The 27,261-nt window shown below is 39.7% G+C and overlaps 1 protein-coding gene and 1 long non-coding RNA gene across 3 annotated transcripts; both read right to left on the reverse strand.

Moving 5' to 3' along the window:
• Nucleotides 1-5,715: 5,715 nt before the first annotated feature.
• Nucleotides 5,716-24,784, reverse strand: LOC126616698 (uncharacterized). Of its 2 annotated transcripts, none has more exons than XM_050284794.1 (8): nucleotides 23,993-24,784; nucleotides 23,350-23,499; nucleotides 15,087-15,239; nucleotides 14,850-14,945; nucleotides 12,586-12,699; nucleotides 12,270-12,488; nucleotides 6,974-7,320; nucleotides 5,716-6,454 (listed from the first exon to the last, which is right to left on the reverse strand). In XM_050284794.1, the coding sequence occupies exons 1-8, from the start codon at nucleotides 24,504-24,506 to the stop codon at nucleotides 5,840-5,842; spliced, it is 2,208 nt and encodes a 735-aa protein (XP_050140751.1). In that variant the 5' UTR covers nucleotides 24,507-24,784; the 3' UTR covers nucleotides 5,716-5,839. The 2 variants fall into 2 exon arrangements, with proteins under 2 accessions (XP_050140751.1, XP_050140750.1); XM_050284793.1 differs by having other exon boundaries at nucleotides 6,974-7,326.
• On the reverse strand, nucleotides 15,747-18,212 carry LOC126616703 (uncharacterized). The gene is made up of 2 exons (XR_007621237.1): nucleotides 18,067-18,212; nucleotides 15,747-17,848 (listed from the first exon to the last, which is right to left on the reverse strand). It is a non-coding gene; the product is annotated as an uncharacterized LOC126616703 (long non-coding RNA).
• Nucleotides 24,785-27,261: the final 2,477 nt, after the last annotated feature.

Raw genomic sequence — 27,261 nt, forward strand, 5'->3', positions numbered from 1 at the left:
CCAGTCTAGTCCAGTCCAGTCCCACTTAATGAGGCCAAACAAACACACCCTTAGGGTGTGTTTGTTTGCCATCGTTAGATTTCACTGGATTGGACTAGCTTAAGTGGGATTATTGTCCGATGTTTGGCATGAGCAAGGATTGCTATTAATGAGACTAAGTCGGACTCGTTCCGACTAACAGCCTCACTAAGGGTCGCTATCTAATCTGGAGCTGCAACACGGTATTAGCTAGGATTACCATCCTTCTTCCCTTCGCCCCACTTTTGGTAAACTCTTCCTCCTGAAACAATGTCCTCTCTCTCTCTCCTTCTCCCTTTTGTCATTCTTGCCTGGGTTTGGTCTTTGCTTTTCGAGTCACCGATTGATTTCTAGGTTGGGTTTTTCGAGTTGTCGTTCAAAGACGGGAAGGGTGCATATGTTCATACAAATTGAAGAAATTGAATTGCGGTAATGAAAGAAAACAGAAATTTTAGAAGAAAATCCAACTTAGTTAGGCGCGATCTGGAGAGAGAGAGAGAGAGAGAGAGAGAGAGAGAGAGAGAGAGAAAGAGAGAGAGAGAGAGAGAGAGAGAGAGAGAGAGTGAGAGAGAGAGAGAGAAATTGTCTGGATTGGGTTTGTGCAGTTGGAGTGGCGGTGAGGAAAGTAGGCGTGAGGAAGGTGGTTTGTCTAGGTTTCACAAACAACAATATCTTTTCTTTTTTTCAATTTTTTTTTTGTCTTTCACATTTATAAATTCTAAAAAAAGAAAGGATTTTCCTTTACAATTTTTATTTATAGAGTGCATTTTAGTTTTTTAGACAAAAAAGTGGAAGTTTTCATAATTAACCCATATCATGAGATTTGTAGCATTACTCTATTACACAATGGCAAAAATTTGTAGTCCTAGTCTAAGCAAACACAAATCTGGTGAACAATACTATTTTTATTATCCTACTTCTTAGTCCGATACTGCACCAAACACTTCACTAAGTTAGTCCAACTTAGTCTAGTCTAAGCCTGTCCAACTTAGTCCCTGCAGCTAGTCCAGTCCGAGACAGTCCGGCGCAACAAACGCACCCTTAGGGACTTGTTTTATCTAGAAAATAATTCAGTGACCTAATTTTCACTAAAGTGATAGTTCATGAACTAACAATCTGTACTCGCCATCCATTGCACAATGCAAGATAGTCTCACCATCCGTCCTCCCACAACCAAAGATGGATAATCTTTGACAATGCACTTACACACTCTCACATTCCCCATCGATGCTGCTAAGTGGAGAGGTGTATTTCCTCTCTCATTTCGAGTTTGAAGCTCCTCTATAGTGATCAGTTTTACTAGTTCTTCAACATGTTCTTCTTGGCCATCGGACACTGCTATGTGCAATGATGTGTCACCTCTCACTGTGATCCTTGCCTTGTGAGCTTGATGCTCATGCGTATAAATTTGAACAACTTCTTTCCATTGGCCTTTTCATGATGATTTTGAATAAGTATTTCTTGATGTCCTCCGTGTCAATGTTAGTCACGGCGTTCGTGGTAAAAGCCATTTTAGTTAATCTCTTCCTGCTACAGTTTAGTGACAACTAACACCGACGTTTGTGTGTTGTGTCCCTATTATTTTCAACCCAGGCCCTAACTGGTAAATATCCTACAATTTTAGTACTTCCCAAAAGAAGACCTAAAGCTTGTTTTCGCAGCATATCTCTAAGATGGAGTCTATAAGACTTGGATCTCAAGTAAGCTTGTATGCTTCTGATTGCCCATATGGCCTTTTTATGTTGCTGGAATCTAGAAAGGGTTTAGTCCTTTTGATCACTCCACAAGAAACAAGTTATAACTATGCGGATATTTGGATCTTGTGTTAGCAGGAACTGATTTGGGGATGTGTGTAATTGTGGTTTGTTTTGCTTTACAGGTATATTGTTTGGGACGGATGACAGTCCCTTATACACACATTACCCGGATAGTGGCCTTTTCTGTTGCAGTGCTATCCCCTTAACTGTTATTCCCTTTAATTTAGCTAGTTTGTAATATTTCTCTACACTTTACACTTCTCAACTTTTATGGCGAATTGTATGTTTAGTCATTGTTTACCCTTTCCTTTTGGCCAGTTATCTCTGCCCTTCACACTTTACTCTTAGAATCAGAAGTACACCTGTTTCATATATGTTCTCTGCTCTATGCATTTTGAGGTTACTAGCTGGACAAGAAAACCAAAGCTGCAAGGCATCTTAAAAGATCATTTGATTCATGTCCTGACTGGACAAGAACTCCCACTTAGCTTCATTTTGGAATGACTGCTTTTGCAATACAAGTATTCGATACTATTTTTTTTGGCCTATTTCTTATATTGCCCCGTAACTCGAATTAATTTCACTTTACCGTGAAACAAAAATATCACAACTTTGCATACTAGAATTCAATTTTTACTCCACTTAACGAGATTGCATCGATATAGTAAAAAAAAAAAACAAACAAAATGTGATGACGTGGAAGATTTTTTTACAAGCATGATCTATAAAGTGCAACTTAAAAAATAAATAATTCGGATATTAAAATTCAATGTAGAATCGGCCCCACAACTATTCCTCATATTTACCAAAAAATGGGGATTCTTTTGGATAAAGGGCCGGTGAACAGAGTCTCTATCCAAAGGAATCTCATTTAAAAAAATAAAAACATAAGGACTAGTTATGGAGCCCATTGTACATCAACCTTGAACGATCCGAACAGTCAATTTTTAAGTCTTTATCAATCGATCAACCTTGCAAAAAATCAATTCAATCATAAACCATTTACTTATTTAATTGTCATGATGAAATTTTAATGTTTCTTAGAACATAATATTCGTCAAATTTTTTGAACTCAACTAGATCCTCAAATATTTCCGATGTGACTAACAATGCAAGAATGATATATAAAGTGCAACTTAATAAATAGACATTTTAGATTGTTAAAGTTCGATATGAAATAGATCCTATAACCAGTCCCCATGTATACAAAAATAAAGCCTTCAGGAGTGGATAGTGTGGGAACGCCGTTGTGGAGCCTTATTAAAAGTAGTCCACCTGATGTGATCAACATAGCCAGGAATATGAACTGTACCAAAAGGGGCAACAGGAAAGCAAGTGATTGCATAAACTGGAAACGCATCGTGCTTGAGCTTTATCTTTTGGAACGAATAAATGCTCTGCAGAACTTGCTGACTATGTTGAACAAATATTTCTTCAGCTCCTCCATGTTCATACTCCTCATATCGTCATCCGTGATAGAAGCCATTTCTTTTTGTTGGGCAAATGCTAGAAGCTAATAATAGTGTTCTCTCTTCCTGCTATGGGTAGTTACTAATAATGTTTGTGTTCATAATTATTCTAATAAGTAACCATGTTTAACTTCTATACAACAGTTTTAAAAGAAGATACTTATTTCGATATCAAAATTCTGTAATTTTCAAATCAAACTTTTTACTTTATACGTGTATGAAGATTGCACATCAAAATTGTCGCCAACATTGCGGATATTGTTTTAAAGTTTAGTCCTTGCTGTCAACAAATACTGAACTACACTAAATCTTAATCTAGTCTAGTCGAGTAAAACTTAGTAACAGCAAACAAAGCACCTTTAGAGTCCAATAATAAACATTCAAACGGACACGAAAGATATCGTTGTTGAATTTATTGCCTAATTATAGTGGGCCTTCAGTTGACCCAGCAGCCCAATATTAGATGGGTCTTATCTGCCCATGTGAAAGCCACATGAGTGACTCGGGTATTAAGGTAGCATCTTCAATATATAAGGCAGCAAGCTTTTTGATTTCAGATTATGAAGAGTGAACAGAGAAGCAGGCTAGCAGCCGACATTTTTTAATAGAAGAAAGAGTGCTGCTCCCGTCTTTGTGTTAATCATCCCATCAAAGTTGTGGTTGTTGTATTAGCTTTGAGTTTTGTATAGAGAGAAAATTAATCACTATATTTCTTTCTTTATTTGTTTGTTTGATGTGTGAAAGCTATTAGGTGTATTGATCTTTCGGGTTGTGAGATTTCCAAAAGCACTTTGTAAATACTCTCATTTGGTTGATACTGGATTGTTGAATGAGCTCTTACTGTTATGAGGACGGGCTCCATTACGCTGACTATTGAGGAACTTCGTTAAATCTTGATATCTTTTCTATTTTGTTCTTGCATTTCATTGTGATCATGTTTCTTGTGGGTTAGCTTGTGTTTTTCCAATTGTTATGGTGCTATTCTTGCACAACAATCACCCACTGAGCATGATTTGGAATGACTTTTCTTGCACTACGAGTATTTGATGCTGCCACAGATTTACTTTCAAGAAAGAGGTTCTGGGTAGCTTTGGTACGTAGTTGATTTGCCCCTTCCCGGGATTTATAAGTAGTTAGCAACGTGTGTTGAAAAATTAATGTTAAACTTGTATTAATATTAATACAAATCACGAAGACAAATGCTTGGTCTCGATTCTCGAAGAGGCCACATCTGCTACCTTTAGTTGGAAAGAGAGAGAGTTAGTACCAGTTTGGTACGGCTTAACTTTTTAAAAAAAGCAAGTATGAAAAAAAGCACCCAATTTTTTTGTGTTTGGTAAACTTTCAAAATCAGATTTTTTTTTTTTTTGGGTGAAAAAAAACTAAAAAGGCAAAGCAGCAAAACCCAGTTTTGGAAAACTAGTTTTTTTATCACAATACACGGGTGAACAGTGCCATTAAATGAATTTTTCAAAATGACAACCTTACCCTCTCTTTCTCCTTCATCCCAGTTTTGGACTCCACCCCCCTTTCTCGAGTCGTTTTCTGGCGTCGTACTACCCAGATTCACCACCCCATCCCCTCCATCTCTTCTTACTCCCTAGATTCACCACCCCATTTCTCTCCCAATCCCCACCAAATACACCCATCGCAGCCTAGCAGACCATGATCCCAACCCACTCCCTGCTAGATGATAACCCAGATCCCACCCACCCATCCACCACCACACCTTCCAAAACATGTTATGCCTTGGAAATCGAAATGCAGGAAATAGAAATGGGAGTCAGGACGAAGGTTTCAGATCGCCGGAACTGAAAGAGAAATGCGAAGGGACGAAGGTGGGTGAGGACTTTGAAATTTCAGGAGGGATCATTGATGAAAAATGGAAGAAAAGCCAGAAACATTTTGGCATAACGAAATATAAAGAAAGAAGAATGAAAGAGTTAGAAAGAAAGGGAATCAAAGAAGAAAGTAAAAAGGAAACAATCATGAACTTTTTGTCAGAAAGAAAAAGAAAGAAAGAAAAGCCCATAAGTTTTGCTTTGTTTTTGTTTTTGTTATTTTACACAATCAGAGCTGTTTTACATAAATATTTACCAAACACGATAACACTACTTTTTTTTTATTAAAAGCACTTTTACAATTATCATTATCAAACACTTTACTGTTTTATTTCACAGCTGCTTATTCTTACAGCACAGCAAAAACATTTTTTTTTCAAAACACAACAATACCAAACTAATCCTTAATCTCCTCCAAGTAAAGGAGTCGTGTAAAAGAAGAGTGTGCTTGAAATATCTAACAATGTGCCTTCTCTATGGATGAGAGAGAGTGTAGAACTGTAAGTCTTTGTGGAGTTGGAAACAAGAGTGGACTTTAAATATAGGGTTGGCTTCTAAGTTCTAAAAAACACCAACCAAATTATGAAATGAATAGAAACAAGTCTAGACTCCATTAGAATCGACCTCTAAAATTCAAAATTTAATTGCATATACTCAGCAGACCAAGTCATAGAAAAATTCAAAAAATATTTGACTTCTTACATAAATTAATTTAATGAGACATTTCTCATTTTACACAAATTAGAAAAATATCCTACTCTACAGCCTCGGCCTTGCGATAGAAGGATGGAACCTTTTCAAAGTTCATATATATCAGATTACAATAGAGTGGAAGCTGGATGATAGCAAAAAAAGCTAGAGGCATGCAGGCCATTAGATAAACTGGCACGGCAAAGTGTTTGAGCTTATCCTTTAGCATGAAGAAATGTCCAGCGCAAAATGAAACCAGCATCGAAAGGATGGACAAGAAGAGCGTTGTTAAGCCCACCAAAAACTTGATAGGCAGCTCCTTTGCAAAAGCCCTTTCGGGGAACCGGGACATCAGGATGGACAGGAATATGGCCATGGACATGACGGAGGAGCACATCGCAAGGAGAGATGAGATGGCAAACACCTCAAAAGCCGCCTGGTTTTGAAGGATTGGAGTGCCAGTAGCCTCTCGGATGCCCCCAGGAACTGCAGTAGCAGTGGCAAAGGCAACCGTAGCTACAAGGCCGCCCATGACCGAGCAGTTCTGAGAAGTCTTGGTGAGCCATTCTCCTCCGTCTTTGACTAGCTTAGCGTGTGATTCGCTGAAAATATCCCTTGCAGTCTGGTTTTTCTCGTTGTAGAGGGTAAGGAAGTGTGGTGGCACGGAGCATTTTACGAACTGCACATTAATTCATAAGAAATTAATGTTCAAGATCAATCTTAAGGGGACGAAATCGTTCAAATTCTTTGCCCAAAGACCAAATTGACTCTATATTCATGTAAAACAGCGGGACCAAAAATGTATCTAACCTTCTGTTATTTGTAAGATAAATTCGCAAATTAGAACAAGGACACTAAATAGACAATAAAACCATGGTTTAGTGCTTATTTATCGTCCTTTAATTCTATTTTTGATTTTTTTTTGTCAAATCAATTCTATTTTTGATTAAAAGTTCGAAACTGGTTCTATTTGTCCATATATATTATCCTAATATAAAATTGGTGATGAGGAACAACATGGATTCCACATATGAGCTATATATTATTTTGTCATATCATTGATGTGAGACTCTATTCTCCAACCGGAACCTCATCTCATGATAAAAAAAATTATTTCACATAGCTAGGATCAAACCCTAGTACTTGGTGTGATAATTATTGGCTTTAATATGATTAAGACCATGGGTTTAAAACTTACCTCAAACCATTTGATTTCCCATTGCATTTGTAACGCAGGCCCAAGATCATGGCAAGGGTTTTTGGCTTCTAACATTGCTGTTGCTGCGAGATGAAACGCATTATTCCCTGCATTATCCACTTGGCTGAACACGTCTCTGGTCAGTATATTTCTCTTCAGTAAGAGTTGGAGCACAAGTAGTTGCCTGTTCTCTGCAGCTAACAAAACCGCGTTCTTTCCCTCTGCGTTAGTGTCCCGGATGGCTACCGGAAAAAATTCAAGGATCTTCTCCACCATTTCAGTCACACCATTTTTTGCAGCAATCAAAAAGGGTGTTTCCAACTTCCCCATTTCAAGGGCTTTCTCCTCTGTCTCTTCAGTAAAGCGGTAATAAAAAAAAGGGTTATTTAGAGAAATGTCCTTGAAACTCCTATTTTCCAAACAAAAACCCACCCAATAATAAATATTGAAATAAAACCCAAAATTCAAATAGACTACCATGTAGACAAATATGTAACCAATTATTACAACATATTTACAACTTATGCCACAAAACCCTAATTATGTCAATAAATAGTATTACTCACCCTAATTATGATTAGCAATTAACCCCATATGGAAATTTACCTTTCTTGTATCATAAATATTAGTAACATGTATATATACACTAATTTATCCATATTCATAAACAATTATGGGCACATTTTTCGTATGGAAAAAGAAAATCCTTTGTATAATCAATTATTTTGCATCAAATAATATTGTTTGATAAAAAAAAAAACAAACCAATTAATGTTCTTTATGTTGTAGGTAAATTATTTTACATAGATTAGACATTTTTTATTTGTTATTATATATGCATGTTAAAAATAATTTATCTATATTTATATGTAAAATATAAGTAAATTAATTTTGAATCAAATAGCATTTATTTTGTAGGTAAATTAAAATAGTACTTACATTATTTTGGTCAAGTTAAACAGTGCCTAAATTATTTTGTAAAAACTAAACCAAGACAAATTATCACCATTAAAATGATAGATATATTATTTTTAACCAAATTTCCTTTATTTGTAGGTGAATTATTTGTATGCATTATTATATATATATTGGGCACATTTTATTCCTAATATATATTTGTGCAATGATTCACCTATATTATTATATAAAATATAGATAAATTTCTTTTGAATCAAATAACATTTCTTTAATTTTACAAATAAATTATTTTGCATGTATTATTACTGGACAAATTTTATAGTGCCCTTTCAGATTTTCATTTGGGTAAGAAAATGACAAGATCAAATTAAAACTGTCAAATTTTATGCAAATTTGAAAAACAATTACAAAATCTTAAGGAAAGTATAACATTAATGCATTTTTTTCTCATTAATCCCTCCCTTCAAATCTGCATAGAATTTAATGTATACATTAAAACTTTAATTAGGGGTGTTTTGGGCATCTAAAGAATGCAAAATGTGTAAAGGCAAATAGAATTAATGACTTTGCTTATGTGGAGCCTAGTCATTGGGTTTTATTCGGGTAAAAAAACTATGTCGGGTTTTATGTAAAGAAATTTGAGTTTCAAGGGCTAAAGTCATATTTTCAGTAAAAAGGAACTGCGTGGGCATCCAACTCCTCTGAGCCCAAGGTGGCTCTGTCCATGCCGATGACCCTGTGTACATTTCATCAGATATATCGTATTTATTTTTTGTGGCTTAAGCTCGATTACTACGATCCCACTAAAGCAGTTTTCCTTAATAAGCTTGATTTTAGAATCTAGGTTTGGATATCTAGTATTATTGGAATAATCACATTGTCAGTCGTCATTACCGTCGTAAGGTAAGGATTTGTGTCATACTTGACGCCTTTGAACCGATAGATGCTGATAGATGTCGTAAGGCCTTGGTCCACCATCCATGCCGAATTCGCGTAGATTTGTGTTGTAAGGCGTTGCCTCATCGTTGTCTTCATGGGATGGATATTTGTATAATAGATATTCGGACGCAAGACTTGGTAAATTTGTATGAATTTTATGAAATGATGTCATTTTAGAAAATAATCTTTGCAAATTAGTGTTTCTTTATGTGTGTGTGTGTGTGTGTGTTTTTTTTTTCTTCCACAAATACCATTGCGGTTGATCACCAGGGCTGCCCGTTCTACCTTTCGTTCGGGTTAAGGAGTGAAAGTAAGAGCTGCACATGTACTACTAGACTTGTGCATCTCCTGTTGAAGCTTTGACCGGTCCACCCCTGGAGTTTGTGGAAAGGATGGACGAGTGGCACTGGCTCTACAGACATTTTTAGAGTCCAAATTTTATGATAAGTTTTTTTTAATTAAATTTAATTATTTTTTTATTCACAGCGGAAATCAATGGCAAATAAGAGTAATTGGGTCGAGGAACGGCGTCAGAAGGGTTTTTCCTAGAAGTCGAGGCTTGGGAGGATATGCAGTTGGCAACCAGGTGGCTAATGTTATTTATGTAAGCATTCCGTTAAATATTTTAATTCTAAATTTCATTACACTTAAAATTTTAAAATTATGATCGATAATCTTAATTGGTTTCTCTTTTTTTGTAGGCTTCTATGTCGTAGAAAAATGACGAGTTCCTGGCCAACCTCTCCCAGCAACAACTGGACACGTCAATGGAGTTTTAAAATTATGATCGATAATCTTAATTGGTTTCTCTTTTTTTGCAGGCTTCTATGTCGTAGAAAAATGACGAGTACCTGGCCAACCTCTCCCAGCAACAACTGGACACGCCAATGGAGTAGCTGGCACCTAATCTAGATATGTCTCTATAGTTGTTGATGGACGAGAATGGTTGGGGAAAGGTAAAGAGATCCGCAGTCTAGGAGAGGGTCTAGTTCAGGACATCAGAGGATCTTTTTCATCTAGCTCTCAACCTCCAAGCAGAACGTCTTCCAGATTGTAGGGAAGACAAACCGCACTAGCGAAGAGAAGCTCAGGGAGAAGCTCAGGAAGAAGTTGGGCCCAAGCGAGAGGAGGAGTTTCGGCAATACATTGTTGAGATGAGGCTGTGTCACATCCTGTCCCAAATTCAATCGTATTTTATTCCTTGACATTGAAAAATTACAAAAATACCTTTAACGAGTTAAGTGGATATCCTACGGGGAAATCCTATGCGGACATCTGAGTCATTGTCACTCTCTGTCCCTTTTCACATCTTTCTATGCATTACATGTCTTTACGAACATGTGAGCATGATCCAGAAGTAAATCGAACGTGCAACAAACGAATTACACACATTTTCAATGAGAGGCAAAATAGTAATTTTTCATTCTCGAGAATTTATTACTTGTTATTACATTTTCAATGAGCTGCAGATTGTGATATTGTTGGCATATTCGTTGGACTCGTTACACAAGTCAACAAGTAGGCCCGTTTATGTTAGTACTTTATTACTTAGGCCTCGTGCCTAATTAATTATTATTTGGGCTTGATCCAAAGATACACACGCACAAACTGGCGAATACTCGACGATACCAACGCATGGATGTAATAGAAACGAAATTCAAACGAAGATTTTACGGGCAATGGTAATTCAAGTGCAAATCGGTAATTTCAAGTTATTGAAATTAGGAAAAACAAAATAAAAGGTAAAGTAAATAGTACCCTACTTGATTTTTTTTAATGTAAAAATATGATTATTTTGTTAAAGTAAATAGTATAGAAAGTTTTTCGTTAAAGTGTATTTTGTTGTAAATATTATGTGGATGGTCCATATGAATAGTTTGTTACTATTTATGTACAGTGTTTTCATTATTCATTTGTGGAAAATTTGTAAAGTAAATATTGCTTTCTTTTGTTTATATAAAGGAAGAAAGAGGAGATAAAGTGAGAGAGTTCACGGGAAAGATGGGAATGAAAAGAAAGAAAGAAAAGAGAGGAAGGAAGGAAGAGGAAGAGAGAGAAGGAAGAGGAAGAGAGAAAATAGAGGAAGATGAGAGGAGATAATAGAGAGAGTTATCTTTGTACTTCTATTATTTCAAAAAATAATGAAAGCACCACTGCTGCTCAGAGGACGTACTCCAGTCACACTAACTGTAGAAGAACCTCGTAAATTTTGTGTCTTGTTTCATTTATTCCACTGTACCCGCAGTCAATTTTACAACATATTTGAAATTATTGTGCATGTTCTGAAGTAGGAGGGTGTGCCAAGTGGGCCCTCCCCCTCACCACACCCACGTGTCTCTCTCCCTCTTTCGGGTGCACTCTCACCTCTCTCGTACTCTCCGTCCCTTACTCTGATCTCTCTCACTAACCCTCTAGTCTCTTCCTTCTCTCTCTTTCCCCTAACCTCTGCAACTCTCCCCTCTCTGTTTTGCACAGAAACCTCGAAGGCACACCACTATCAGACCTTTCCCAATCCAGCGAGTTTCTGAGCCATCATCTCTCTCTTCCATTCTCTTTACTTCCCTCACCTCTCTCTCAATCAACAGCACATGCACAGAAAACACAGACGGCGCCCCGCCGCTGTTTCCTGTCGAAACCTGAGCCACCCAAACCTCCACCTCTCTTCCTCTCGCCCCTCGTCGAGTCCTAAAATTTCAGAAAAAATGTTGGACTCAAACAGAGACCGACATGCCACGAAATTCGGTGCGAACTCGAGGGAAAACTCCGGCGAAATTCTGCCGTTCACGGCCAAGGTAAGCCTCGGGGACACCTTCTTTCTCTTCCTTCTGATGTTCTGATACGATTGCTGAGTCTGCATGCATGATTTGGTAGAGTTTTGGTGCAGATGCAACTCGGGAAACATTTCCCCAGTTTTTCTGCGAGGGGACCCGTGTCTTTTAGGCAGATTTCAGGCTATTTTTGGGCCACGGCTGGGCCTCGAATTGGTAAATCCTTATCTTCCTTTTCCCCAGCTTCATTTCCATAGGTAGATTGTGTTATTTGGTTGTGAAATGAGCTCGAAACGAGCTCTGGAAGAGGGCCCCAGATTCTGGCCGTTCACAGGCCTCACGAGGAAGGCGAGTATGCCTGCACTCGCATAAGCGCGAAGACGCGGTGGCTAGCTCGTGGGATACACGCGCCTCCACCGGAGGTACTATGCTCTGCTACCGGGCACGACGTCGACCACGGAAAAGTCCGGCCAAACTCCGGCGACCCAAACTCGGCGCGTGGCGGTGCGTGAAGTGGCGCGTAAAGGCGCCCCGCCTCGCGGCAGCCGGTGAAATAGCAGTGTTTCAAATTTTGAGGGTATCTTTCAGAATTTTATTATTTTAATTGAGCAAGTGAAATAGCAGTGTTACTAATTAAGCAAGTGAAATAGCGGTTGGGATATTTTCTTTACCTTTGTTTGGCTTCTCAGCCTCCTGTAGATGCATGAAGACGGCGCGGCCATCGACAATTTTATAAGGTGTGGTCTCATCAGTGTCTTTGTGGGCCTGGGGATCCATACCACTGTCTTCGTACTCATACATGCTAGCTCGTTCTAAGAGTTCGTACATGATCTGAACAGACCATTTGTGTTTTTTTTTCTTTTCCCTTATCTTTCTTATCTCCGTAGGCCCTGTAAACAACATATAATAATGATTAGATAAAGAAAATTATGTACTAAATAAGAGAGATTAGGAGATAAAATGAAAAGTGCATGGTGGCTTTATTACCTAATCCAAGAACAATCAGCATTGCCTTTGATATAACCTTGACAAACTCAAAGCAGGTTTTGTAGTTTACGGGAAACTTTTGGTGTCCTTGACTGTGATCATTGGATTCTGACTCTGCATATACAAGTTTCTGGACTAAGATTTTCTTCAAATGTGTTAAAAAAAGAGAGGATAAATTACATTTTTATCACTTTAACTTTGGATCACATAAAAAGCTTGTACTTTATCTTTTAAACGTTGTAATATCATATATGAACTTACGAAGAATTTGTTGCAAGGTTAAACCATGGTTAAAAAATCCATCAATTTATTTATTAACTGACGATGGATGTGACAGATGTGGGGATCACTTCCCCACTCAACTAGGTTAAATTAAGGATAAAATCATTTAAATTTGCTTATAAAATAAACTGTGTGACCCACCCCTACCAACCCATCATCCACTCCATATGTCTCTCCCCCTCTTTACTTCTTTCCTTCACCACCAAAACCACAACCCACTCCCCCACCGCCACCCTCAGCCCCGAATCATCTCATATTCGCCAATCACCCACATCCAGGTCTCATCACCGCCACCCCCACCCGTTGATCACCTCAGATCTATAGCCCTGACGAGGTTTATTTTTCGACGAGGCTCGATAAGGCCTATTTACCCAGTTAACAACGTCGTTGCAGACGAGCCTTGATGACATCGTCAGTTCTGTGAACCGGATCAAGTCCACCCGAAATTTTGGATCTGCTCGAAATCGATCCCTTGACGACTAAGCAGCTTGACAGAGTTGTGCACGCAAGCTCCATCCCCGCCCATCGATGTCTTCATCCCCGAGGACCAGGATTCACCGTCTCCATCCTCAACGTCAGCAGTCATAATTCAGCCAAATGGGCAGGTGCCCACCACTGATTCGCCTTCCCCGATGACAATGGTACCCAGGATACCGTCGTAGAAGGTTTCGATGGGAGGGAGGTGGGGATGGAGGAGGAGAAGGAAGGAGGTTCAAATTGTTTACATCACCATTCATTTGGTTGGAGGCTTTGGTGGTGGGTGCGGCGGTTGGAGCTGCGGGGATGAGAGAAATGCATAAAGAGTTGCTTGATGGAGAAAGAGGAGGCAATTTCTTTTATTAATTTTAATTTTTTTAGACTAAAAAATCATTAATTTTTTATTTTTTTTGTAATTTATTATTATTAAGGAAAGGGGAAATGGTTCAAAACTATTACAATAATTTAGAGGAGAAATTTTGAACTCGGGACACATGGGTGAAAACCCAATACCATATCTACTAGGATATTAGACCATATGCAAGGAAGTGGGTTATGTGTCTGCCATGTCATTGACGGATTTTTTCAATGAGGTTTAATATTGCAACAAATTCGTAAATTGATGTATGATATTGCCATATTCAAAAGATAAGGTATGCTATAAGGTATGCGATTGTTATGTGATCTAAAATCGATATGGTAAGATGTAATTTACTAAAAAAAATAATATTAATTTTGATTCTTGAATGGAAATTCCGATCACATCCTAGGAAGAAAGGAAAGTCTCTATCCACCATTATAACATGACATGATTTTAGTGTACAGACGTCATAATTAGTAAAAACTGATCATGTTTTTTAATCATCACCATCTCTAGAAAACTCTATCCGATGTAGAGCTGATCATGTTTTTTAATCATCACCATCTCTAGAAAACTCTATTCGATCATCACCATCTCTAGAAAACTCTATTCGATGTAAAGCTGATCATGTTTTTTAATCATCACCATCTCTAGAAAACTCTATTCGATGTAGAGGCCTTTTCAAAGAATTGACGGTTTATCATGAAAATTATATTATCATAATTGTCGATTTTTCGACACATGGATGATTATACAGTGATCTCTAAATCAAATAAATTTTGGATAGTGCAATTTACATACTCTTTTGTACCTCTCACACACATTTGTTAATTTTTATCCATTGATCTTTTTCAATTTATTTGATCCAATGACAAAAATTGAGAATGGTGTGAGATAAAAATGGGTGTGTGGATATCACCACTTCTGAATTTTTTAGTACTTATCTTTAGATGATGTTAAAGAGAATGAACGGTTTCAATTGTAACATTTGTACACCGAAATGATTTCACGTTAGGAGAGAAGGAGGACTTTTAGTTTTCCCTTTGCTAGAATGAGGAAACAATTTTATATATCCTTCTTGAAGCACCTTATAATAAAGTGTAAATGTAGAAAGGTTACACAGCATGGCTTTCTTAGAAGTTACCTGAATTTGAAGTGTTGGGAGTACGCTGGTTCTCTGGATCTGCTGATTTTTTTTCTCCTCCCTGTCTCTGATTGGCTTGGACGGCGTTTTTGATAACTGCAAAATGAAGATAAAAAAATTCAAGTCTAAATTATAATCACTTGGCTATGATTATACTTCTATGATTGCATGAAGTTTGCAGGAGAAATACTCAAACAATTGAGGTATTTTGAGATATTTGATTTTGAATTCCCCTACCTCTGAGAATTGATGTCCTGAACAACCTAATGAAGTTGATGCAAGTCTGGTAGTTTTCTGGATATTTGGGATTCTTTTCCTCTTTGAATGTCTTAATTATCCCCTCATTATATGGATCCCATCGCTTCGCCTTCAGCTCATCAACATTAATACCTTCCAAATTACCATATATATACAAACAAGAATGAGTAGGGTGATACATATAATTAGCTTTCAATCTTACCAATAATAATTCTGTACTAATACTCACAACAACAACAACAACAACAAAGCCTTTTCCCACTAAGTGGGGTCGGCTATATGAATCCTAGAACGCCATTGCGCTCGGTTTTGTGTCATGTCCTCCGTTAGATCCAAGTAATCAAGTCTTTTCTTAGGGTCTCTTCCAAAGTTTTCCTAGGTCTTCCTCTACCCCTTCGGCCCTGAACTTCTGTCCCGTAGTCACATTTTCGAACCGGAGCGTCAGTAGGCCTTCTTTGCACATGTCCAAACCACCGGAACCGATTTTCTTTCATATTTCCTTCAATTTTGGCTACTCCTACTTTACCTTGGATATCCTCATTCCCAATCTTATCCTTTCTCGTGTGCCCATACATCCCACGAAGCATCCTCATCTCCGCTACACCCATTTTGTGTACGTGTTGATGCTTCACCGCCCAACATTCTGTGCCATACAACATCGTTGGCCTTATTGCCGTCCTATAAAATTTTCCCTTGAGCTTCAGTGGCCTACGACGATCACACAACACGCCGGGTACACTCTTACACTTCATCCATCCAACTTGTATTCTATGGTTGAGATCTCCATCTAATTCTCCGTTCTCTTGCAAGATAGATCCTAGGTAGCGAAAACGGTCACTTTTTGTGATCTTCGCTAGATTGCTCCGGTCATTAGTGTGGATAAGTATATAAATGGATAGAGATAGGAAAGCAAACACAAGATGTACGTGATTCACCCAGATTGGCTACGTCCACGGAATAGAGGAGTTCTCATTAATTGTGAAGGGTTTACACAAGTACATAGGTTCAAGCTCTCCTTTAGGGAGTACAAGTGAATGATTTAGTACAAATGACATTAGGAAATATTGTGGGAGAATGATCTCGTAACCACGAAACTTCTAAGTCCCGGAGTGTGGTATCGGCTTGACTTTCCTTATCTGTCTCATAGGTAGATGTGGAATCTTCTCTGGAAGTACTCTTCCTCCATCCAGGGGTGGTATCTGTAACTGGTGGAGATGCACAAGGTAATGTATCAATGTCACTTGAAGCTTACTTGTAGTTTCAGGCTTGGTCAAGCGCGATACAAACCATGTAGTAGGAGTCCCCCAAGTCGCTGAGCTAGGGGATCTGCTGAAAGAGGTAACAGACAAGGTAAGCAATCAGAGCTCCGGCTGATTGTTCACATTCTCCCTATCTTGCAGGCAGCATGAAGGATAAAGAGAAGAAAAATTAGAAGAGATGATATGGGATACTTTTGCTTTTGAAGAAGTAACTTTCCACAGGCTTATTCTTGAACTGGGCTGGAGGGTTTTCTGGTTTCCTCCAAAGTATAAGGCCGACTGAAGAATTTGAGGGTCAAAACAAGTCCATCAAATCTAGAGTACGTTCGACCCTGCTGATATGGGATACTTTTGCTTTTGACAGAGTAGTGGATGTATCGGCACATGTGCTGTTACGCTTGTCTCCACATGCTTCCTTGTATCCTTTTCACTTGCCCTATCTGTTCCTCAGGCAGATGCGGTATCTTCCTTGGAAGCATAAGATGTTGAAGATGAGTACTCGAGAGCAATGCCAGGGTAAGGGGTTCCAGGCAGTCAGTTCCTGGTTGGAAGCTTGATTCCAAGTGCTGACTGATTGCTCTCTTTCTCCTTGTCTTGCAGGTAAGAACAAGGCCAAAGGAAAAGACAGGGAAAAAGCATGATATGGGATACTCTTGCTTTTAACCCTGATGATATGAGATATTCTTGCTCTAGTATAGCTTGTTTACAGAGGTATTATCGGGGGGAAAGAAAGCTGAATATTTCGAAAGGCTTCGTTGGGAGTGTCCTCTCAGATAAGAGGAAGGGTTGAGCATTTTTGCAGGTCTGCCTGTCCGTTGGGAATGGAGGTCGACATATATAGGAGTCTCCCTAACATCAAGTAATAATGCTATTCCTTTACCCTGCTTGGTCATAGCACGGTAGTGGGAGCTGCCAGCTTCACAAGTTTTAACTCTGTCAGAGCACTTTGAAAAAGTGGTCTGTGGTATCTGGAAAGCTGATGTTGCGTGTGAAGATTACAGACAAGCTTTATCCAAGGAGATCCGGCTCTTGAAGTTGGGAAAGTGGTGCCTCTTCGGTTTTCGAACAAGCAATCCTGTCGGGGATATGGCTCTCGAGATTCGGAGAACGATGCCTCTTCGATTTTTGAGAAAGCAATCATGCTGGGGGTCTGACTCTCGAGATTCGGAGAGCGGTGTCTTCGATTTTTGAGAAAGTAATCATGTTGGGAGTTGGGAGTGTTTTCTCGAATATGAGTAAAGGTTGGGCATGTTTGCTAGTCTACCTTGCCACGAAGCACAGAGGTTGACACACAGGGACTTTCCAATTATCCAGCAGTGGTACTGTTCCTTTACCCTCTCTTCGATTTTTGAGAAAGTAATCATGTTAGGAGTCTGGCTCTCGAGATTCGGAGGGCGGTGCCTCTTCGATTTTGGAGCAAGCAATCTTGTTGGGGGTGTTTTCTCGAATGTGAGTAAAGGTTGGGCATGTTTGCTAGTCTACCTTGCCATGAAGCACAGAGGATGACACACAGGGACTTTCAAATTATCCAGCAGTGGTACTGTTCCTTTACCCTCTCTTCGATTTTTGAGAAAGTAATCATGTTGGGAGTCTGGCTCTCGAGATTCGGAGGGCGATGCCTCTTCGATTTTGGGGCAAGCAATCTTGTTGGGAGTGTTTTCTCGAATGTGAGTAAAGGTTAGGCATGTTTGCTAGTCTACCTTGCCATGAAGCACAGAGGTTGACACACCGGGACTTTCCAATTATCCAGCAGTGGTACTGTTCCTTTACCCTTGTGGGTAATAATATGGTAGCTAGGCCGTCAAAATTTATGTGTCTAAACTTTGTTAGTGTTGTTTCTTTGCTATTCTTTTACCCTTCTTGGTCAGAGCGATGTAGTGAGAGTTGCAAGCTTCACGTGTCTCGACTTTGTCAGAGAACTTTGGCAAAGTTATATGTGGTACCCATGAGCTACTGTTGCGTGTGGGAAGTGGATGATTGAACAGTACAATTCATGTGCTTTCTACTTCGCCAGAAATCTTCGACAGAATGCCCATAATTTCCGCAAAGCTGAGTGTGCGTGTGACAGGTGCTGACAAGGCTGGAAAAGTAGTCTCAACTTTGTCAGAGGACTTTGGCAAAGTTATATGTGGTACCCATGAGCTACTGTTGCGTGTGGGAAGTGGGTGATTGAACAGTACGATTCATGTGCTTTCTACTTCGCCAGAAATCTTCGACAGAATGCCCATAATTTCCGCAAAGCTGAATGTGCGTGTGACAGGTGCTGACAAGGCTGGAAAAGTAGGTGCCTCTTCGATTTCTGAGATCGACCCTCGTGGTCTCTGAGCAGCCCAGCTTTTGAGAAAGCAAACCTCTTCGATTTCTGAGATCGGCCCTCGTGGTCTCTGAGCAGCCCAGCTTTTGAGAAAGCAAACCTCTTCGATTTCTGAGATCGGCCCTCGTGGTCTCTGAGCAGCCCAGCTTTTGAGAAAGCAAACCTCTTCGATTTCTGAGATCGGCCTTCGTGGTCTTTGAGCAGCCCAGCTTTTGAGAAAGCAAACGCCTCTTCGATTTCTGAGATCGACCCTCGTGGTCTCTGAGCAGCCCAGCTTTTGAGAAAGCAAACGCCTCTTCGATTTCTGAAGCTTCGTCGAGTGCAGATTTTTATAGAGGCTGACATTAAGTTCCAAAGCACACTTGAATATCCACCAGTAGAAGCTCCATTCTTGCACTTCTAAGATCTTGATTTGTCCGACCTCTTCTCTTTTCTACACCTTTGAAAATGTCTGGCCCCTCCGACCGTCGTTTTGACTTGAACCTTGTTGAAGAGGCAGCCCCGCCTTCTCCAGACAACATATGGCGCCCATCCTTCGTCTCCCCTACTGGTCCTCTTACCGTTGGGGATTCCGTGATGAAGAATGATATGACCGCTGCGGTAGTGGCCAGGAACCTTCTCACTCCCAAAGATAACAGACTACTTTCCAAACGGTCTGATGAGTTGGCTGTTAAGGATTCTCTGGCTCTTAGTGTTCAGTGTGCAGGTTCTGTGTCTAATATGGCCCAACGCCTATTTGCTCGAACCCGCCAAGTTGAATCATTGGCGGCTGAAGTGATGAGTCTCAAGCAGGAGATTAGAAGGCTCAAGCATGAGAATAAACAGTTGCACCGGCTCGCACATGACTATGCTACAAACATGAAGAGGAAGCTTGACCAGATGAAGGAATCTGATGGTCAGGTTTTACTTGATCATCAGAGATTTGTGGGTTTGTTCCAAAGGCATTTATTGCCTTCGTCTTCTGGGGCTGTACCGCGTAATGAAGCTCCAAATGATCAACCTCTGATGCCTCCTCCTTCTAGGGTTCTGTCCAGTACTGAGGCTCCGAATGATCCCCCTCCGGTGCCTTCTCTTTCTGGGGCTCTACCGACTGCCGAGACTTCTCCTAAGCAACCTTTGTGAAGGCTCCCTCTTGTTTGTTTATTTTGACTCAAGTATATGTACATATTTGTAATTTATCGGGGATATCAATAAATAAGCTTCCCTTCATTTCAACGTATTGTGTTAAATCACCAAAGCCTTCTTCGCTAAGTTCTTTGAATTTTCTTTTGTTGAAGCTTGTATGTTGGAGCTTTGTGAGTGAAGCATGTAGGTTGAGGTAGTGTTCCCTTAATTTCCCGAGCGAGGACAACTTCTCGGTTGGAGACTTGGAAAATCCAAGTCACTGAGTGGGATCGGCTATATGAATCTTAGAACGCCATTGTGTTCTGTCCTGTGTCATGTCCTCCGTTAGATCCAAGTACTCTAAGTCTTTTCTTAGGGTCTCTCTCAAAGTTTTCCTGGGTCTTCCTCTACCCCTTCGACCCTGAACCTCTGTCCCATAGTCGCATCTTCTAATCGGAGCGTCAGTAGGCCTTCTTTGCACATGTCCAAACCACCGTAACCGATTTTCTCTCATCTTTCCTTCAATTTCGGCTACTCCTACTTTACCCCGGATATCCTCATTCCTAATCTTATCCTTTCTCGTGTGCCCACACATCCAACGAAGCATCCTCATCTCCGCTACACCCATTTTGTGTACGTGTTGATGCTTCACCGCCCAACATTCTGTGCCATACAGCATCGCCGGCCTTATTGCCGTCCTATAAAATTTTCCCTTGAGCTTCAGTGGCATACGGCGGTCACACAACACGCCGGATGCACTCTTCCACTTCATCCATCCAGCTTGTATTCTATGGTTGAGATCTCCATCTAATTCTCCGTTCTTTTGCAAGATAGATCCTAGGTAACGAAAACGGTCGCTCTTTGGTATTTCTTGATCTCCAATCCTCACCCCTAACTCGTTTTGGCCTCCATTTGCACTGAACTTGCACTCCATATATTCTGTCTTTGATCGGCTTAGGCGAAGACCTTTAGATTCCAACACTTCTCTCCAAAGGTTAAGCTTTGCATTTACCCCTTCTTGAGTTTCATCTATCAACACTATATCGTCTGCGAAAAGCATACACCAAGGAATATCATCTTGAATATATCCTGTTAACTCATCCATTACCAACGCAAAAAGGTAAGGACTTAAGGATGAGCCTTGATGTAATCCTACAGTTATGGGAAAGCTTTCGGTTTGTCCTTCATGAGTTCTTACGGCAGTCTTTGCTCCTTCATACATATCCTGTATAGCTTGGATATATGCTACTCGTACTCCTTTCTTCTCTAAAATCCTCCAAAGAATGTCTCTTGGGACCCTATCATATGCTTTTTCCAAATCTATAAAGACCATGTGTAAATCCTTTTTCCCATCTCTATATCTTTCCATCAATCTTCGTAAGAGATAGATTGCCTCCATGGTTGAGCGCCCTGGCATGAACCCGAATTGGTTGTCCGAAACCCGTGTCTCTTGCCTCAATCTATGCTCAATGACTCTCTCCCAGAGCTTCATTGTATGACTCATTAGCTTAATACCCCTATAGTTCATGCAATTTTGTACATCGCCCTTATTCTTGTAGATAGGCACCAAAGTGCTCGTTCGCCACTCATTTGGCATCTTCTTCGTTTTCAAAATCCTATTGAAAAGGTCAGTGAGCCATGTTATACCCGTCTCTCCCAAAACTTTCCACACTTCGATTGGTATATCGTCTGGGCCTACTGCTTTTCTATGCTTCATCTTCTTCAAAGCTACAACCACTTCTTCCTTCCGGATTCTACGATAAAAAGAGTAGTTTCTACACTCTTCTGAGTTACTCAACTCCCCTAAAGAAGCACTCCTTTCATGTCCTTCATTGAAAAGATTATGAAAATAACCTTTCCATCTGTCTTTAACCGCGTTCTCTGTAGCAAGAACCTTTCCATCCTCATCCTTGATGCACCTCACTTGGTTTAGGTCCCTTGTCTTCTTTTCCCTTGCTCTAGCTAGTTTATAGATATCCAACTCTCCTTCTTTGGTATCTAGTCGTTTATACATATCGTCATAAGCCGCTAACTTAGCTTCTCTCACAGCTTTCTTCGCCTCTTGCTTCGCTTTTCTATACCTTTCACCATTTTCATCGGTCCTATCCTTGTATAAGGCTTTACAACATTCCTTCTTAGCCTTCACCTTTGTTTGTACCTCCTCATTCCACCACCAAGATTCCTTTTGGTGTGGGGCAAAGCCCTTGGACTCTCCTAATACCTCTTTTGCTACTTTTCGGATACAACTAGCCATGGAATCCCACATTTGGTTAGCTTCCCCCTCTCTATCCCACACACACTGGGTGGTTATTTTCTCTTTGAAAATGGCTTGTTTTTCTTCTTTTAGATTCCACCATCTAGTCCTTGGGCACTTCCAAGTCTTGTTCTTTTTTCTCACTCTTTTGATATGTACATCCATCACCAACAAGCGATGTTGATTAGCCACGCTCTCTCCTGGTATAACTTTGCAATCCTTACAAGTTATACGATCCCTTTTCCTCATTAGAAGAAAATCTATTTGTGTTTTTGACGACCCACTCTTGTAGGTGATTACATGTTCTTCCCGCTTCTTAAAGAAGGTGTTGGCTAAGAAGAGATCATATGCCATTGCAAAATCCAAGATAGCTTCCCCATCCTCGTTTCTCTCCCCAAAACCATGGCCACCATGAAAACCTCCATAGTTGCCTGTCTCCCTGCCCACGTGTCCATTTAAATCTCCTCCTATAAATAACTTCTCCGTCTGAGCAATTCCTTGCACCAAGTCTCCAAGGTCTTCCCAAAATTTCTCCTTCGAACTCGTATCCAACCCTACTTGAGGTGCGTACGCACTAATCACATTGATAAGTTCTTGTCCTATTACAATCTTGATTGCCATGATTCTATCTCCTACCCTCTTGACATCTACAACATCTTGTGTCAAGGTCTTGTCCATGATGATGCCAACACCGTTTCTCGTTCTATTTGTGCCCGAATACCATAGTTTAAACCCTGAGTTTTCTAGATCCTTTGCCTTACGCCCAACCCACTTAGTTTCTTGTAGGCACATAATATTTATCCTTCTCCTCACCATAACTTCTACTACTTCCATAGATTTTCCCGTCAAGGTTCCTATATTCCACGTTCCTAAACGCATTTTGCTCTCTTGAACTCTACCCTTCTGTCCTAGCTTCTTCACCCTTCCCCGTCTAATAGGATCAAAGTACTTCTTTTGTGTGTCCCGTGTAAAGTTGATAGGAGCATATGCTCCCAAACAACTTTGAGTGGAGTCGTTCGAAAAGAAGTTTCTATAGCCCCCTTGCTCATTTAACACTGCATCCGGATGCCGATGGAGATACAGCGACCCTTGCTCACTTATCACTGTGCTCGGGCCACACAGCGCGCCACTTACGGGTGACGCCCTAGCTTTAGCGCGATTTCGTTCTGGATTCATTTTCATAAGGATTCGACGTGATCATGGAGTGCCGGCTGTCGACTACCTGACGCCCTCCCCCTCCTCCTTTATCCGGGCTTGGGACCGGCAATGTAAGATAAACTTACACGGCGGAGTTTCTGTACTAATACTCACAGTGGTAAATAATTTTTTGGAATTGGCCGAGGTGGCTACCGCTTTTGAAGGCAGAACGCTTGGTAGCCAGAAGATGAAGAGGGGAAAAGCCTTGCGTATTCATATAATAAACAAGATCTTCATACAAGTAAATTATCTGAAATGCCATATCTGTCAACCAACAAGGTACACATTATTATTTATTTTACATATCATAAGATCAAACTCAACCCTGGGCTATATGCTATTTTTTAGGTTTTATTCCTCCCCCCAAAACCCAACCTATGCTAAATGGGTGGGCTAAAAGCTAAAAGCCAAACAAAAGTTAAATTCCTCCTAGGATTTAGCTCAGAAAATGGTGTGGGCACCACCAGCGGGACCTCACCCACATAGGCATGTCTTCCAGGATTTATTGAATCCAACAATTGAGATCGAATATAATAAAATCTAATGGTAAAAAAAAATATCTAACGGTTCAAATTTAAATCCAATGGCTAAAATAATTTTAAAAAAGTATTTAACTTAAAATTCACCCAAATTTAGTGATTTTTCAATATTTATAAGAATTTAAATATGTTTAAATAAAAATGTTCATAGAATTTAAATATTTAACTTAAAAGTATAGCTGATATATATGGAAGTGATCAAGTTAAGGGATAATTACCAAAGTATTCCCTAGCAATTGCAACATGCAACATGGTATCACCATCATTTCTCCTACAATAATTGTAGTGTTTCGGGTGACCATTGGGGGTAGTGATGTAGTGCATGAGTAAGAAGGCATCTTTTTTACCATAGACAGCAGCCAAGAATAGAGGAGTCTCATTGTCTACATTCTGAGCACCGACCAATGATGGATAATCGTTGGCAATGCATGAACACATCGTCTCGTTTCCCATCCATGCCGCGACTTGGAGAGGGGTATTCCCTCGCTCGTTTTTAATTTCAAGCTCCTTTACAGTAATCAGTTTTACTAGCTCTTCAACACTTTTTTCTTGGCCATCGGATACTGCTATGTGTAGTGCTGTGTCACCTGACTTGGTGATTTTTGCCCCGTGAGCGTTCTGGTTGAGCGTATAGGTTCTAACAACTTCTTCCCACTTGCTCTGCGTGGCAATTCGGGACAAGTATTTCTTGATCTTCTCTGTGTCCATACTCTTGATCTCGTTGTCATACATGATATAAGGCACCGCTTCTGAGTGCACGGTAGAAGCCGTTTCTTCTCTTCCTGATATGAGTGGCAATTAACAACTGACGGTTGTCTTCATATTTATTATGGCAAGTAAACCATGTTTAACTTGGAAAGTACAATAGCTTCCAAAAGAAGATACTTCTTCTGTGACCACAACTCTCTACTCTACCCTTTACACTTGCTAAATAACAAAGAAAATTCTCTTCACCCTTTTTCTTTAATTCGTTACTTATCTCCCCTTTACACTAGTTACTCTATACCAACATCAAAAAAGTTCGGTTTCCAGCTGTGGACGTACAACATAAGAAAGTCATTCTTATCACCTAGCAAAAGATGACCCACTGATCTTGATTTTGGAAATGACTTTTATCACCTAGCACTGCAAGTATTTGATGCTTCCTGAATTTACTTGGTGTACAATTTTCGAACAAGAGAAGAAACCGTCGGTGCATCCTTTTCATTTCTTCTTCTCTTTTCCTTCAACTATGTCTTAAACTTGACTAAATATCAATGTTGTAAAAGGCGAAAGCGTATACAAGGTGTTTCATGGATAGCCTTGTCTAGACGAAAATCTTAAGACGTGAGACCTTAAATTTTGTTGTATATGTAATATTACGCTGATATACTCACACACTCTTTTAATAATGAAAACAAAATTATGTTATCTTTAAATGTGTTGGTCACGTGCTTTGTTGGATCTGTAAACAATGTTAAGAACTTAAAAAGTATGGATGCGTTTTATGTTTTTTTTAGGTCTATAAAATACATCAAACAAAAAGTATTAAAAATTCTTTCGGCTTATCTTTTAGTTTTGGGTAAATTACATAGTAGCCCCTCAGGTTTGAGGGTAAATTACAACCCATACAACATCTTTAAAACATTTCACTTTCATACATCCAGTACCATTTTATTTCAAAATAACACATCCGTTAGATTTTCCATCCATTAGTCTGTTAAATGCTGACATGGCTGCCACATTTATGCCACGTGGCAAAAAAAATAATTTTAATTTTTTTTTAAACCTGAATCTTGTCAAAAAACAAAAAAAAAACTGAAAAACGCAGGATCCACACCCCACCTTCCCCGCAACCCTTCCCCACCCATCTTCTTCCCCGCAACCCTTCCCCACCCATCTTCTTCCCCGAGCCCTCCCCCTTCCCTGCAACCCAAACACCCCATCCCACCCCAACCCCCACCCCAGCCCACCTCCCTCTCCTCCACTCTCTTCACCTCCCTTCCCATCCAAAAACCCACCCAATCTCATCCAAACAAACGCCCATATCTCCTTCTCCCCCACTTTTCTCCGATTCAGATTCGACTTTCCCCATTTCAAATCTGCCGAGATCATCCCCCACCTCTTCATCACCTGCCATCATGCTCCTCCTCAAAGGTGACACGATCTGACGAGATCGACTCCAAGGTGAAGGTCCACGATCTCCTACAACCCCACGATCCGACGACTCACCTTTCTCCTCGCTTGCCTCACCGCGGGGTCCACCTCATGCATCAATTCCAGCTTCAGCAGCAACCGCCACACCAGGGATTTGGTGGTCGTTGTCCATTTGAAGGCGGGAATTTGGGCTAGAAGCCTGATACTTTTCGAGGAGGCCATAGTTGAGGGATCTGGGGAGGTCTGCTAGGCAGACTTTGAGGGAATTTTGGGGAGAGAGATGGGCGTTTTGGGAAATGAAAGATGAGCAAGAAGGATGAGAGGAAGAAGGAGAAGGATTGGAAAGGAAGAAGAGAGAAAGAGAGAGAGAGCGCAGAGGAGAGTGAATACGAAGAAGAAAGTGGGAACAGAGCAACGGGGGAAGATGAGTTAGTTTTTTTTTTTTTTTTTGAGAAGATTCAGGTTTAAAAAAAAAAAATTTTGCCATATGGCACACATTTGGCAGCCACATGGCACAAATGTGGCAGCCACGTCAGCATTTAATAGACTAATGGATGGAAAATCTAACGGAGGTGTTATTTTGAAATAAAATGGTACTCGATGTATGAAAGTGAAATGTTTTAAAGTTGTTGTATGGGGTTGTAATTTACCCTCAAACCTAAGGGGCTACTATGTAATTTACCCTTTAGTTTTTCAATATATATATAAATTAGAGTAAAGTACAAAAAACTATATCAATTATAAATTGAACCACAATCTCATACCTTATATTTTAAACATTGTAATGTAATACTTCAACTCATGAATTTGTTATAATGTCATATCTTTATTAAATTTTCTATCACTTTGGCTGTTAAATGATGACTTGGCAGGAGCGGGATCCACTCCTTTGCCAACTGGAATAAAAAATTAATAATTTATTTATTTATTAATAAAAATTAATAATTTATAATAAAAAATTAATAATTTATGATAAAAATTAATAATAGGGTTGTAAAAAGATGACGTGGCGAATGAGTCCTATCACGTCATCATTAACAGCCAAATTGACATAAAACTTAACGGAAGTATGACATTACAACAAATTTATAAGTTGAGGTATGACATTGCAATGTTTAAAACATGATGTATGAGATTGTAGTTCGACCCATAATTGAGGTTACCTATACATTAGTATAACAACATAAACTTACAAAAAAGAATACTAAAAGAATATGACGGTAAAAGTTGTCAAGAAAGAAAAAAAAATCTAATTTTTTTTAGAGAAATAAGCCACAAAATCTTTCGTCTTCTTCAAACTCTCTGCAACTGAGGAAAAAACCCAGGTTTTATCCATTTTTTTTTCTTCAGA

The sequence above is a fragment of the Malus sylvestris genome, chromosome 3 (assembly GCF_916048215.2).
Source record: "Malus sylvestris chromosome 3, drMalSylv7.2, whole genome shotgun sequence".
Lineage (NCBI taxonomy): Eukaryota > Viridiplantae > Streptophyta > Magnoliopsida > Rosales > Rosaceae > Malus > Malus sylvestris.

Coding starts and splice junctions, on each gene's coding strand:
- LOC126616698 (XM_050284793.1), bottom strand. CDS start 24,506: ATGTATGACAACGAGATCAAGAGTATGGACACAGAGAAGATCAAGAAA. Junction 12,489..12,585: donor GCTGATTGTTCTTGGATTAG/GTAATAAAGCCA, acceptor TGTTGTTTACAG/GGCCTACGGAGATAAGAAAG. Junction 6,455..6,973: donor GGGAAATCAAATGGTTTGAG/GTAAGTTTTAAA, acceptor ATTAATGTGCAG/TTCGTAAAATGCTCCGTGCC.